At 51.1% G+C, this 13,820-nt stretch overlaps 1 protein-coding gene across 1 annotated transcript in view; it reads left to right on the top strand.

Annotated features, from left to right (window-relative positions):
• Nucleotides 1-12,515, top strand: part of FMNL2 (formin-like 2) — a 63,473-nt gene extending 50,958 nt beyond the window's left edge. The window contains exons 15-26 of the mRNA XM_010002249.1: nt 17-171; nt 3,668-3,792; nt 4,137-4,339; nt 5,245-5,479; nt 6,127-6,195; nt 6,366-6,446; nt 6,733-6,862; nt 7,027-7,190; nt 7,421-7,522; nt 7,980-8,078; nt 8,871-8,994; nt 12,400-12,515. Of these exons, the coding sequence (XP_010000551.1) occupies nt 17-171; nt 3,668-3,792; nt 4,137-4,339; nt 5,245-5,479; nt 6,127-6,195; nt 6,366-6,446; nt 6,733-6,862; nt 7,027-7,190; nt 7,421-7,522; nt 7,980-8,078; nt 8,871-8,994; nt 12,400-12,515 (1,603 nt within the window). The remainder of the gene's footprint in view (nt 1-16; nt 172-3,667; nt 3,793-4,136; nt 4,340-5,244; nt 5,480-6,126; nt 6,196-6,365; nt 6,447-6,732; nt 6,863-7,026; nt 7,191-7,420; nt 7,523-7,979; nt 8,079-8,870; nt 8,995-12,399) is intronic.
• The last annotated feature ends 1,305 nt before the right edge of the window (nt 12,516-13,820 follow it).

Raw genomic sequence — 13,820 nt, 5'->3', positions numbered from 1 at the left:
GGCTGCGGCCGCCCCGCCCACCACCTCCACCACCTCCACCACCCCCTCCTCTCCCAGGTCCAGCTTTGGAGACAGCTCCTGTGGCTCTGCTGCCCCCACCCCCCCCACCCTCAGCACCCCCCCTGCCTGGGACAGCCTCTCCCACCGTGGTCTTCAACTCAGGGCTTGCAGGTAAAAACCCCCCTGTGTCTCCCCAGCGTGCTGCTGATGGCTGGAGAGAGGGCAAGGTCAGGGCTAGGGCTGACAGGGTACCAAGGTGGCACTTTGTTGCTCTCACTCACCTGATTAACACCCTTTATCTCGTACTGATACCATACTTAGAGGGGCTTGTCAAAGGAAAGGGCATGAACCAACCAAACACTTTGGTTTGCTCTGGACGAGGTGGCTTCTTCGGTGAAGCTGAAGCCATCGCCAGAAATATTTTCCCAGCGTGATCATTTTTTGGCTTTGAGCAAACAAAATATGGTTTTGAAAGAAATGCAAAGCTCCGTGGTTTTGGTTTCTTCTGAGAACTTGATGAAGAAATATCTGTGCAAGAAAGATGGGAAACCCTTTTGCTATTTCTTGGAAGGAGGAAAAATTTACTGCCTGCCTTTAAATCACGTGTCGTGCTCTCTGACATATGCCAAGCAAGCAAGTGCTAATAGGTACCGTGCTGCTGCCCCCCAGGAAGTCTTGAGAACATGGTATGAGGCCAGAAAGAGAGAGTGAGGAGCTCTGAGTAATAGCTCTTAAAAAAACCCCAAACTGATTAAGTATTCCAGCCTTTAGTTTCCTCTGAAAGTGAGAAGCATCATGGAAGTAGAGGGTCCCAGGATGTGACAAAGCCAGGGCAGCGCGGGGTGCCCAGGGAGGGGGGAGCAGAGCAAGCCCTGCTGTCACCCTGGCTCCTCTGAGCTGCACCCAGGGCAGCCCAGCTCCTCCCTTAGGGGTGGGTGAGATGCCCAGAGGTGTTGCCCTCCACCGGGTTAGGAGAGGGAAGCAGAGTGAAAATGCCCTTTCCTGATCCGATGGCTTTGCGGAAAGGAGCGTTTCTGAGGGCAGGAACCTTCTGGGTCAAAGAAGAGTCAGTGAAATAACAAACTTTGCTTTTCTGATCGTTACTAACATCTTGTTTTTCTCTGTTCTTCCTGCTTCCTGGTCAGACGGGCCAATCAAGCTCTTCTGTAGGTTGCTTTCTGCTAAGTATTTCCCCACCTCCCCGCGTTTCCCCCTGTGCTGTGCCCGTGCGTGCGCGACGGGGTGGTGGCTGGGGAGGGGGGGAGCATGGACACAGCTGGAACACACCCCGTAGCTTTGGGAATGCTGGTGCCCCGCAGGGTTTGGCACCTGGGAGGCCCTAATTCAGCAAAGCACTTCAGCAAGTAATGAAAGACGTGGGGTTTCCTTTTGAGCTGCCCTCAAGCTGCGCGCTCGGCTCTCGGTCACGCCAGGGATGGGCTCTTCCCAGTGGGGCCAAGTGCCAGTGCCCTCCACCAGGTCTGGTCCCCAGCTGTCACCTCCTCCCTGGCACGACTTGCCAGGGCTCAGCGATGGAGGAGGAAGGGGAGTTTTAAGAGATTTTGATGGGCTGCATCAGGAGCAGGCCCAGGAGGCAGTTAGCTTCCTTTCCTGTCCTGAAATAACCCAGGAGCAGTTAATAAGCTATTCTAATGTATGCAGAGAGAGAGAAGGTTCCTTTCATGGGGATTTCAGATGGAAAAAGCTATCTCTTTTTATTTTAGGAATTATTTTGAAGTAACCACATTAATCAAGCAGAGAGTAAAAACTCTCTTTGGTTTAGATGAGCAGAAGTTGATCACGTGTGTTCGTGTCTTCCAGTTGGATGAAAATAATTCTCAAAATACACAGCAGAATGTTGTGTATGTTCCCTCTTATTCACTTATGGGTCTTTGTTTCCACCAAATACTCTTGCCAGTAATTTATTCTTTGCAATGTCCTTGCAGAATGAGCACAAGATTGAAAGGGCTGTGGGCACACAACTGGATTCTTGTTTTAAAAGTGAAATGACAAAGGGAGAGAAATGTTTTCAGCATTCCAGCTCTGCTCCACAGCAGGACTGTCCCCTCGCATGGGTAGCAGCACACATGCTGAATTGTTAGGGGAAAGTAAAATAATTAATTGCTCAAGTGCTTTGCAACCTGGGAACCTGGCCATCTGCTGAAACCAAGGGGGAAAAACTGAGCATCTCTAGAGAGAACCGGGTGTTTAGCAGGACTGCTGGCAAGATGCAAAATTTCTGAATTATTACAGAAAATATTCATGTGCTTCCCAGACCTGTTAGGAACAGGAATAGAAAAGTTGTTTTCCTTGCTTCAGCGTTGCTTTTTTGTACACTGTTCACAGATCAACCAGAGTAGTCAGTCTGCATGTTCATGGCTTCTCTGGGTAGGTTTTACTAAACCATTTACTGGTTCTGCAGAATGCAAGAAGATGAAATCTGGTGTTTCAGCTGTGTTAGAGCTCGGCTGTGCTGCAGCCCTGCACCAGCCCCTGCAGCCCCTCTGGCTTTGAAAGCCCAACCTGGTGAGAAGCAGCACTGCCCATTGCAGCAGCAGTGGGAGGAGCTGCTCCCTGGACCAAATCCTTGCCAAAGGACCTTTTAAAATTCTTGTCACCTGGTCTGTGTTGCCTTTTGTGCCACAGATCAGCTGTGCCTGGCTGTGCAGCAGCTCGCAGCAGGGTGAGCTCTGCAGCCAGCAGGACAGGGTTAAATTCAACCACTCTCTTCATTTTCTGTAGAGTTTAAAAATAGCCTGGGCTTTTAAATCCCTCCAGACACCAGGCGGTAGTAAAGTAAGAACACATTTCCTTTAGGGAAGTTTTCACAGGCTCTGGTGCTCAGTCGGGTTCTGCAGGGGCCGGGGCTGGATGGAAGCCCCTCGGCGCGGTTTGCCTGGCAGGGCAGCCAGATCTTTCCAGGCTTTCCAGTGGGATAATTGCAGCCCAGAAAGCCAACTGTGTCCTGGGCTGCATCACCAGCAGCGTGGCCAGCAGATCAAGGGGGGAGGTTGTCCCCCTCTGGGCTGCTCTGGGGAGACCCCACCTGGAGAATTGTGTCCAATTCTGGGGCTGGCAGGGAAGAAGGACAGGGAGCTGTTGGAGGGAGTCCAGAGGAGGCCACGGAGATGATGCAAGGGCTGGAGCAGCTCTGCTCTGGAGACAGGCTGGGAGAGTTGGGGTGTTCAGCCTGGAGAAGAGAAGGCTCCGGGGAGACCTTAGAGCACCTTCCAGTGCCTGAAGGGGCTCCAGGAAAGCTGGGGAGGGGCTTGGGACAAGGGCAGGGAGTGATAAGATGGAGGGGTAATGGCTTTAAACTGGAAGAGGTGAGATTTAGGTTAGATATTAGGATTAAATTCTTTGCTATGAGGGTAGGAAGGCACTGGCCCAGGTTGCCCAGGGAAGCTGTGGCTGCCCCATCCCTGGCAGTGTTGAAGGGCAGGTTGTATGGGGCTTGGGGCAACCTTTGCTGGTGGGAGGTGTCCCTGCCCATGGCAGGGGATTAGGAGTAGATGATCTTTAAGGTCGCTTCCAACTCAGCCATTCTGTGATTCTATGAATTCAACTCAGTTGATCCTCCAGTGCTGAAATGCTGACTCAAAAGCTGCAGTTAGGAGTTTTTCAGCATTTTAGGAATTTCTCATTTCTTTTGCCCTGCTGTCCTCAGCTGTGAAGATCAAGAAGCCGATCAAGACCAAGTTCCGCATGCCCGTGTTCAACTGGGTCGCCCTCAAACCCAACCAGATCAACGGGACGGTCTTCAATGAAATAGATGACGAGAGGATCCTGGAGGTATGAGCCCTGCTTGCTGCCTTCTGCCCCTAACACAAGTGGCCCTTGGGCTTTGCAGGGATAGATCCCAGCAGCTCCTCCAGTGGCTCCTGGTGCCCAGCAAGAAGGGTCAGTGGGAGTGCCTGGTGGAGCATTGAGGATGGCAGCTGGTAATGTTCCTTGTAAAGGCTGCAGGCCTGTGGTGTGTTTGTTTAGAACAGACCAACCAAGATGAGGAGAATTCACTTTTCCTGCCCTAAAATAGCTGGTCCAGTCTGTAGGATTTATTCTGGACAGACAATAGCAGGCAGTGCAGGTTTTAGTGTTCCCAGTGGGAAGGGTAAATCATCTTCGTTCCTTTTTAGGATTTAAACGTGGATGAATTTGAAGAAATATTCAAAACAAAAGCCCAAGGCCCAGCCATCGATCTTACTTCAAGCAAGCAGAAGATAACTCAGAAAGGGTCCAACAAAGTCACATTACTGGATGCCAACAGGGCCAAGAATCTTGCCATTACGTTAAGAAAAGCTGGAAAGACAGCAGATGAAATATGCAAAGCTATCCATGTGTAAGTAAAGCACTTGTCAGCAAAGAAATGGTGCTTAAGATTTACTGTGGGCTTTGGTAAGTGGAATGGTTTTGAATTGGCAGTTGATGGAAATGTTTTTGCATCTGGAAAAACTCCAGGAGTGAGGATGGAGCCATTTTGAATTCCAAGAAATCAGATTCCTTTGAGCTAAAACGAACAAACAACTTGCAGTTCCGTGTTGCTGCATCCCTGCTTGGGTGTAACAAATTAACACTTCTGTTATTGGAGAAACTAACCCATGCACAGCCACAGTGAGCCCTGCACCTGGGACTCCAGGCCGTGACAAACATCTGCCATTTCCCCTCTAAGGAATATCTCCAACATCTGGATGCACAAGCGTTCCCTGGGGGCTGGTGAGTAGGGTGACCCACAGCTGCTGCACAGTGAGGCAGGTTCATCTGTTGGGTTTCTGGCCCAGTTCAATAAAGCTGCTCTTTGCTCCTCCTCACCTGCCTGCCCTGATAAGCATGAGGTGTGGCCATGGATCAGGGTGAGGAAGTGACCACATCTTTGGAAACAGGGCCAAGGTGCCCAGCAGCAGTAACCTTGTTCACATCTTCATGCGCAGCACCCCAGCCAGGGCAACAAGAGCAGGGGCACCTTCAGAGCATCTTTGCAGGTCCTCATTGCATTGCTGACTGAGGCTCATGTGTAGCTGAGCAGCAGGAAAAGCAGAGTCTAACTTCAGTTCCTTCTCCATCATTTTGTGTAGAGCCTGGTCGTAACATCACCCCTTCTGGTCCATGATCGTTCTGGTCGAAAAAGACCTTTAAGGTCCTCAACCATCAACCATAACCTAACTCCAACTCATTAACCCATCTCTACCAAGCCCAGTGCTTAAGCCACGTCCCTCAGCACCACATCTACACATCTCTGTCCTGCAGGTTCGACCTGAAGACGTTGCCCGTGGACTTTGTGGAGTGCCTGATGCGGTTCCTGCCCACCGAGAACGAGGTGAAGGTGCTGAGGCTCTACGAGCGGGAGAGGAAACCCATCGAGAACCTGTCCGACGAGGACCGCTTCATGATGCAGTTCAGCAAGATCGAGAGGCTGATGCAGAAGATGACCATCATGGCCTTCATAGGCAACTTTGCAGAAAGCATCCAGATGCTGACCCCGGTGAGTGAGGGGGCGACTCCTGGGGACCCCCCCTGGGGACACGGGGGCTTTCCTGGTAAGGGTGTCGCAGCCGCCAGGCACTCGGGGAAGGTTATGGAGATGGGAATCCTTACACAACAGGGGGAGGGTCTCTGTGCTGTGGCCTGATGATGAGTTTTGTGGGGACAGAATGAGCAACACACAAATGAAGAGGTGGTTTTTGAGCTGTGTTTTCATAGATCGGTGACCCCAGGATCCCGGGTGCTTCTGGTGGCATCTTGTAGCCCAGACTGCTCCATACCACCCTGGTTCTTTACCCTGTAGGAGTTTAAAGCTGGTTTAAATGAAAACCAGGTTGTTTGTATCACCAGGGAAAGTCATGATCAGTACTGGCTCTTTGAAGGGTGTCCCGTTCAGCCTGGTGCATCTTTCCTGTCTGTAAGGATTGAAATGTAAATGCCCTTTCAACCTCACGTGAGTGTGCTAAATCTGTGGTGCAGATGAATTATCCCAAATCCTGAGGGGTCAGGGCAGGGCAACATTCATGCTAGGGCCCATGGGATGGATGAAAAACAAGAGGGGTTTTTCCAAATGGGAGCGTTGAGATGTTAATGTTGCTGTTGGGTTGGACATGCATTAACCAAAGCCCTTCCTGTGTTTACCTGCAGCAACTTCACGCAATAATAGCTGCCTCTGTCTCAATAAAGTCATCCCAAAAGCTTAAGAAAATCCTGGAGGTAGGTCTGGTTTCAGATATGTACATTATCTCCATCCCTCACTGGTGTCCCCCCTTCTGTGCGTTGAAACCATCCCTGGATGCTGACACACCAGCTGTCCCTCCAGAGGTTTCCAAAGCCTCATGGATTCACCCTGAAAATTCATGCTGTGCTCTCTTTCATCCTGGCAGATCATTTTGGCCCTTGGAAACTACATGAACAGCAGTAAACGAGGAGCTGTGTATGGGTTCAAGCTACAGAGTTTAGACCTGGTGAGTGAACCTGAGGTGCCTCCTGGGGACTGGGTGGGTAACATCTCCTGCACACGGCCAGTGGCTTTGCTGATTGTTATATTGGGGGGCTGCTTGGGAGAAGGCACTTGTCTTCTGGAGCTCTGCAGATCACAGCTTTAAAACCACCTGCTAACCACTTAAACGAGCTTTTACATCCATCCCTGTCAGATGGAGAAGCACCAAGGAAAGGCAGACACCAGTTAAAGTCACTTTGTCAGAGCTGCTGCTCCTCCACCTAGCAGCCTCTTTGTCCTTCTGTCCCCAGCTCCTAGAAACAAAGTCAACAGACCGAAAGCAGACCCTGCTGCACTATATTTCAAACGTGGTGAAGGAGAAGTACCAGCATGTGTCCCTCTTCTATAATGAACTTCACTACGTGGAGAAGGCTGCTGCAGGTACCGTCACCCTCCTGGCCTGTCCCCTTCACATGCCACACCAGGGACCTCACAGCACACCACGCATGGGCTGCAGGGGAGCTTCTCTGTGGGAAATTGCTCAAGCTGGGGGTCCAGGTGCCCGCAGAGCAGGTGCAATGCAGCATTTCTGTTTTCTTTCCCAGTGTCTCTTGAAAACGTCCTGTTGGACGTGAAGGAGCTGCAGAGGGGCCTGGACCTGACGAAGCGCGAGTACACCATGCATGACCACAACACCATGCTGAAAGAGTTCATTCAGAACAACGAAGGGAAGCTGAAGAAACTACAGGATGATGCCAAAATAGCCCAGGTGTGCCTTTACTCTCAGAGCAGCAGCAGCATCATGTCACTGCTTTATGTACCCAGCAGGCAGGGGAAGGTGCAGCAAGGCTGGGGATTCGTTCCCGAGTTCAAGTGCTAAATGTAGATGTGATGGTCTGAGCCGAGGAGCTCTAGGCCCTTTGCAGTGAATGCTGCAGGACTGGGGGATGAGTTGACCTTGCAATCCGTGCAGCTCAGTGAATCCCCTGCTTTTTGTAGGATGCCTTTGATGATGCTGTGAAGTACTTTGGGGAGAATCCCAAGACGACCCCTCCCTCGGTCTTTTTCCCGGTGTTTGTCCGATTTGTGAAGGCCTACAAGGTAAACAAGAGCATCCTCTTCTCCTCTTCTGTCCTTCTGAACCCAGTTGGTGCTTGCTGTGGCTTGGGGCTCCCTCTGGCTTCGACACCATCCTCAACAGCACAGGAACACCAGCACAAATAGTTGTTCTGGAATGATTTTCAGTGCTGAAAGACAACGCAGGTGTCTGAGAAGCTGGAGGAATCCTCGGAAGTTGAAGGTCTGGGTAGCTGCAGCTTACACATTTAACCCTAAACCTGTGTCTTTTGGGACAGGGAGGGGATGGTTTGTGTGACCTGGAAAGGTCTCTCCCAGCTCAGATCTTTTCAGACTGTTCAGAGGCAGCTAAATTGCTACACCTAAGCTGGCTTCCATAGAAAGCCCCACGGTGGCCAGTGATGGTGTTACTTCTTCATAATATTTAGGTTCCCTATTGCAACTGAAAGCTACAACCTGTGCTTTTTTTTGTCACAAATAGCAAGCAGAAGAAGAGAATGAGTTGAGAAAAAAGCAGGAACAGGCTTTAATGGAAAAACTGATGGAGCAAGAAGCACTGATGGAGCAACAGGACCAAAAGGTATGAAACAGATTTGTCTGACAGACAGGAGCCATCACGTCCTTGTGTTTTTCCCAGTAGTTCAGAAACCTCAGCTCTGTGTAAGAACTTCATTTGCCCAACCTACAGCTGGACTCTGAATAGAGTGGCTGGAAGCTTTCTCCTTTGGGGAGAAACCCAGAGAAAGCTGATAGAGTGCAAGTGTGTGGTTCTGCTGCTTTGATTAAGGAGAACTTGAATAGAGAGAAGGTCAAATTTTCCACGTGGCCATAGCTCAGCTTTGCTCTGCTCTGGCCTGCTGTCTGTTGCTTCCAGGGACAAGGAACGACCCCTCCTAGCCCCTTTCCTGTCAGAGTGTGGCAGCAGGACCAAGCCCCACTTTACAGGACTTTTCCTGGTGGGGTTTTTTCCCAGGCTCTCAACCAGCCACTTTGCTGGCTGGCACTGCTTCCTGCGGCTGTAGCTGAGATCTTCAATCCCAGCCAAGCTTTCTCCCTGGGAAGGGAAGCCTGTTCTCCTCATTCCCCTGATGCTTTCAGAGGCAAGAGCTTGGAATTTCAGTTCCAAGTGATGAGAAGGCTTGGAAGCAGATTACAAACAGAAGCAAGAGCAGCCCAGGTAGCTTGTGCCTCTGCCCGTCCTCTCCGCGGGACGTGAACCAACCACACGTGTTCTGTCTTTCTCATCTTGCATAATGGGGCAGAAAACTGGCAGTTACTGTTCACTCATTGCTACCAGTGGGCTTTTCACATCCAGGAAGAGAGAGAGGAGCAGGAGGTCAGTCCTTACAGATCCTCTCCTCTTTGCTTTCAGTCTCCCTCACATAAAACGAAGAGGCAGCAGCAGGAGCTGATCGCGGAGCTGCGGCGGCGGCAGGTGAAGGATAACAGGCATGTGTACGAGGGGAAGGATGGTGCTATTGAGGACATCATAACAGGTAAAAACACCCTTTGTTCTGTAACCTCAGGGGCCCTTTCCCAGAGGATAACAATGTGTATATGCCAGTAGCTGTTGTAAGTGCTTCATGTACTTAAAGCAAGTGTCACTGGAGCACAGCTGAGGGTGCTGGTTAGATGCTGTGGCTCAAATACAGAACCTTTTGCTAAGGGTGTGGAACAAACCAACCCCAGGGACCTGTCTCTGGGTGGCTGCTGCCAGAGCTGTGTGCTTAGACCTGGGACACATGCTGGGTCCCTTGGTCCTTCCCTGCCAGAGCTGTGTGCTTAGACCTGGGACACATGCTGGGTCCCTTGGTCCTTCCCTGCCAGCCCCTGGGGACCTTCTCCTTCTCTGATGTGTAGAGTAGCCAGCTCAGTGCCTGGTCTCAGCAAGTGCTCTGGTGGGGATATGAATGCTGTGCAGATCTGTCCCAGGAACCCTTTTTTTCCCCCCCGTAAATGGAACCAATGACGGATGTTTAACATTATTAGGAGGCTACATTTTCATTAAAAGGTACTAACAGTAATTGCAGCACATTATTGCAGAATTACAGCCAATCAATTAGTCAAACCAGAATGATTTATGACCCCAAACTGCTTCTGGTTTCCCTGCTTCTCAGATGGGCAGGCAAAAAAGTCTGTGCTGATCCCAGCCTAGGGCTGGAGGGAGAGGTGCAGAACCTGCTGTTGTAGCCAGAGACAGGCAGGAAGCAGGTGCAAATATTTCCTGATAAAAAAAGAAAGAGTCCCCTTCTAAATAGCATTTTGCTCAGGAGCCAAAGCATCTCAACCTGTAGAGCTGCTGTGGTTGCAGGACTTTGGTTTTACTGCCCCTTCTTCACCTGTGCTGTGGAAGGAACACGATTTAAACACCGTGATAGCCTTACAGTCATTTGCTGCCAGTGCACAGAAGCTCCAGAAAAAAAGGTCTTTGGGCCAGATTTCCTTGGCTACTGCTCCTGGATGTTTTTCCCATGAGTTTCCTGCAGGAGGGCAGGAGAGCTGTTGTACCACCCACTGCGGAAAGCCAGGGAGTTTTTGCCCTACTAGATAACGCAGCTGAAATGCTTGAAGCTTTCAAAACTCTTTTTAACTGTGATTAATAGCTTCCTAAGATAATAGTCCTCATTTAAAGGGCAGAGCTGCTATAATATCTAATCTGTTACTGCTTCTGCAACTTCCTTCTGGAAGCTGGTTTAATTGGTAAAGAGGTTCTCCTGCTCTGCAGGAGAGACAGATCGTGTGGCAGGAGACCATCCCCATGGGAAAGGCAATCCAGTGGAGAGAGTGCCAGACTCCAATTAAACATTTCCTATGGGCTTGTTCCTAGTATTTCCCATGATGGACATGTCTCTGAGGGCCTCAATGTCATGATAAAGCTGTGTCATAGTAAAGGGTAGGCACAGCAAGTCAGGTAGGACTCAGGTCACTTGAGTATGGCCCATGAGATCATAGAATCATGGATTGGTTTGGGTTGAAAGGGACCTTAAAGATCATTTAGATCCACCCCCCCTGCATGGGCAGGGACACCTCCCACCAGCCCAGGTTGCTCCAAGCCCCATCCAACCTGCCCTTCCAGGGATGGGGCAGCCACAGCTTCCCTGGGCAACCTGGGCCAGTGTCTCACCAAATCTCTGTCAGTGGTATGAGAATAATCAAAGTCCAAAGTGTCATTTTCACTAGGCTAGTGCCTCATCAGTTGTGCAGGAAAGCTCTGCTGACCCTGAGCACTGGCTGACACCCCCCTCCTCAGAAGCACGTTTACCAGTAGCCTCTGAACCCCAAACCAGCCACGTGAAGTCAGAAATACTTGTGGCAACCCTGGCAAGTAGGCTGGTTTCCCAAGCCTGCTGCCCTGCAGTGGTGCCAGGCAGGTGTTGCCGTGGCAACCCTGGGTGTCGGTGACGGAGCACTAACACTGTACTAATGCCATGGATGTGCTTCTGATGCTGTTTGTCTGTCTGTTTGGCTGTTATTCCCATGCAGTGCTGAAGACTGTGCCCTTTACCGCTCGAACCGCCAAGCGGGGCTCTCGGTTCTTCTGCGAACCTGTTCTCACTGAGGAATTCCATTACTAAACTATTCCTCTTTCACATCTGATGCTCTTAGAAAAAAGAAAGGTTGCTGTAGATACTTTTTTTGTTGTTGACACTTCTCCGTTTGTACGGATCTCAGCCAGGATCATGTGAATGTTGAGTGTCTAGTGGTGTCCAGCGTCCGCCTCCAGTTGTATTTCTGTCACCTCTGTTGCATGTTCCTGTGTTCCAGTAACTTTTTTTATTCCATCCCATTGACTTGGCACTCGATGCTTTTGTGTTCCAAAGGCATCTCTCACCCTCCTGACAGGTGCCACAGAGCAGCAAGTGGTGGAGGTCACGGCAGATGTGGTGCAGGTTTCCTGCAGTTCAGGAGACTGGGCGGATCACCCGCAGCCAAGAAGTGACCGTTCACTTGGTTTTTCTGTGCCATCTCTCCTGGCCTGCAGATCTCCCTCTGTCTGCCAGGCCAGCTCTGGAAAATGCATGGGACACATCAGCCACGTGCTGAGGAGAGATCAGGGGCTGCATGAGCTGAGGGACCTGTGCTGGGGTTTGCTTTCTGTCTGGGCCAGGTTGTCTGTCATAACATCTGTCCTTTGCCAGGAGTGTTTTGTTGTAGACTTTTTAACTGGCACCTGCATGTGTGTCTGCATGTGAGAGGTGGGATGGAACGAGGGCATCAAACCTTTCTCGCTCGGTCACGTCCGTATCTAACTTCTCACAGTTCCATGCCAGCTTTCTCCTCAAAAAACCAGAGATATTTACTGGGCACTGACCAGCTCCAGGTCACCTGGACTTTGTGTGGTGCTGGGGCGGGAGCCGGGGGGTGAGGGGAGGAGTGGGGCTGGGGAAACACTCCCATCATCTGCCAGAACCACTAAAAGCTGGACATGGAACTGAGCAATTTCCATCTCGTGGTGTAAAGTGTCCAGAGGGTGTGTTTAACCAGCATGGCTGTGAACACTGTTGCCTTGACTTAAGGACTCGGTGCCTTAAGAAGCCAACAGTGTTTCCCTTTGTGTGTTTTTGTGAATGCTTCTAATAACATGGCAAAGGATAATCAGCTCAAGGGTTATTTGCTCTTTCGAGTTAATTGCTGTGTTGCCTTCCTGGAGCCAATCTTCAAAGCAGCTTGGAATCTGGTTAGGGAGAGGTGGGGGTGGCCCTCCTGTCCTTCCTCTGCTGCCTAACCCCTCTCCTGGCCTGGCCCTCACCCCTCTTGCTCTGTTGGCTGACGTGCCTGGGAGTTTTGAACGCTGAGATGACTTGCTTTTCATTTTCCATCCCATTTTTTAACTTAACCATCATTTTGTGTTTTGTTCTGTTTTGTTTTGTTTCTTTTTTTTTTTTTTTGTTTCTGTTTAGCCCTAAAGAAGAATAATATCACTAAATTTCCAAATGTTCACTCGAGGGTAAGGATTTCTTCTAGCACACCGGTGGTGGAGGATACCCAGAGCTGGCAAGCATCACTTTTTACTTAGCTTCCTCCTCTCTCTGTATGCCAGGCAGCCTGGTGGTAGATGTGGCTGAGCGTAATACTGGTGAGAGCCTCAAGGCCTGTGGAGACTGAGACCCTCTGATTTTCACCCCGTTGGGGACCCACAGGCCATGGGCTGGTGGCCATCTCCATTCCCCTCCAATGTGGCCCTTTCTCTTCCAAGTTGATCCCAAGACAGGCAATCTGGTCCCCAGGCTGTTTCAGCCCCGCAGTTCCCTGGATGTTCTGCTGCCCCCATCTTGGTCCTGTATGGATGAGAGATGGGCACGTGGAGGTGGGAGAGGGGGCAGCCTTAAGCAGATCACCTTCTCCTGGGATACACCAAGAGCTGAGGAGTTTGGGGGTTGTATTTAAACCGAGACAGAAGTCATCCAGGAAATTTGAGGGAGGGTTTGCCCAGTCCAATCCAAATTTGGTTTCTAGGAGAGAAATATTTTAACTGGCATTAGCTGTCGGGTGCACCAGGTGTGCTCGTTGTATCATCATGTCACAGCACATGTCACACAGACTTTCATCACCATGTCCATCTCCAGCTTTCTCCACTGTTTGGCCCCTTGCATGCTCAATATTCCCACCTCTTCCCTCCCCAGCTCCTGCAGCAGGGTCTGGCTGGGCTTTGCTGGTGGTGAGGAGGAAGGGAGGAGGTGGCCTCACTGCTGCCTTTGGCTAATGGAGTGTCCCTTGGGCAGCAGCAGGAGCTGTGCACTCCTGTACCAGCTGCTTTTCAGCACAGCCCTGCCCCTTGTGGTGCCAAACACTTGTGCTGTTGTACCCGGGTCACACCTCCCCAGGGAGCTCCATCCTCTGGAGAAACCTCCTTCAGCTGATGCCAGCGCTGGCGAGGCTGCCAGCACGCCCAGGGCAGAGGTGGAGCAGGCTGAGCCCGGCTGCCCTTGCCTTCCTGCCTGATGTTAATGCACACCAGTGGGCAAGGGAGGCATTCCCACCAGCTAGCTGGCACAACCCCCGTGCCCCTTCACCAGCACCTCAGTGCCTTTCACCAGTATTACCCGCTGCTTGGGTGCGTAGAACCAAGGGCACCTCCGTATTTGCTCCCTTCTGCTCTCGTTGGGGTGAAGTCTCTCCTCCTCTTCCTCACACAAGCTGCTTTGATTGGCTTCCAGCAGGACTTTTTCCTTGTCTGGCCTGCGTGTTGGGTGCGTGTTGGGTGCAGGTGGGTGCAGGTGGGGTGCTGGGGGGGCCTGCTGACCGACGCTGCTTCCCCTTCCCTGCAGATCTTCGAAACCAGCCGTACCGACGAGCCGACGCGCTGAGGGGGAGCGCCCGC

This window comes from Chaetura pelagica, unplaced genomic scaffold, assembly GCF_000747805.2.
Source record: "Chaetura pelagica isolate M959 unplaced genomic scaffold, ChaPel_1.0 scaffold677, whole genome shotgun sequence".
NCBI lineage: Eukaryota > Metazoa > Chordata > Aves > Apodiformes > Apodidae > Chaetura > Chaetura pelagica.
Note: the sequence above shows the minus strand (reverse complement) of the source record. Positions and strands in the feature narration are given on the sequence as shown.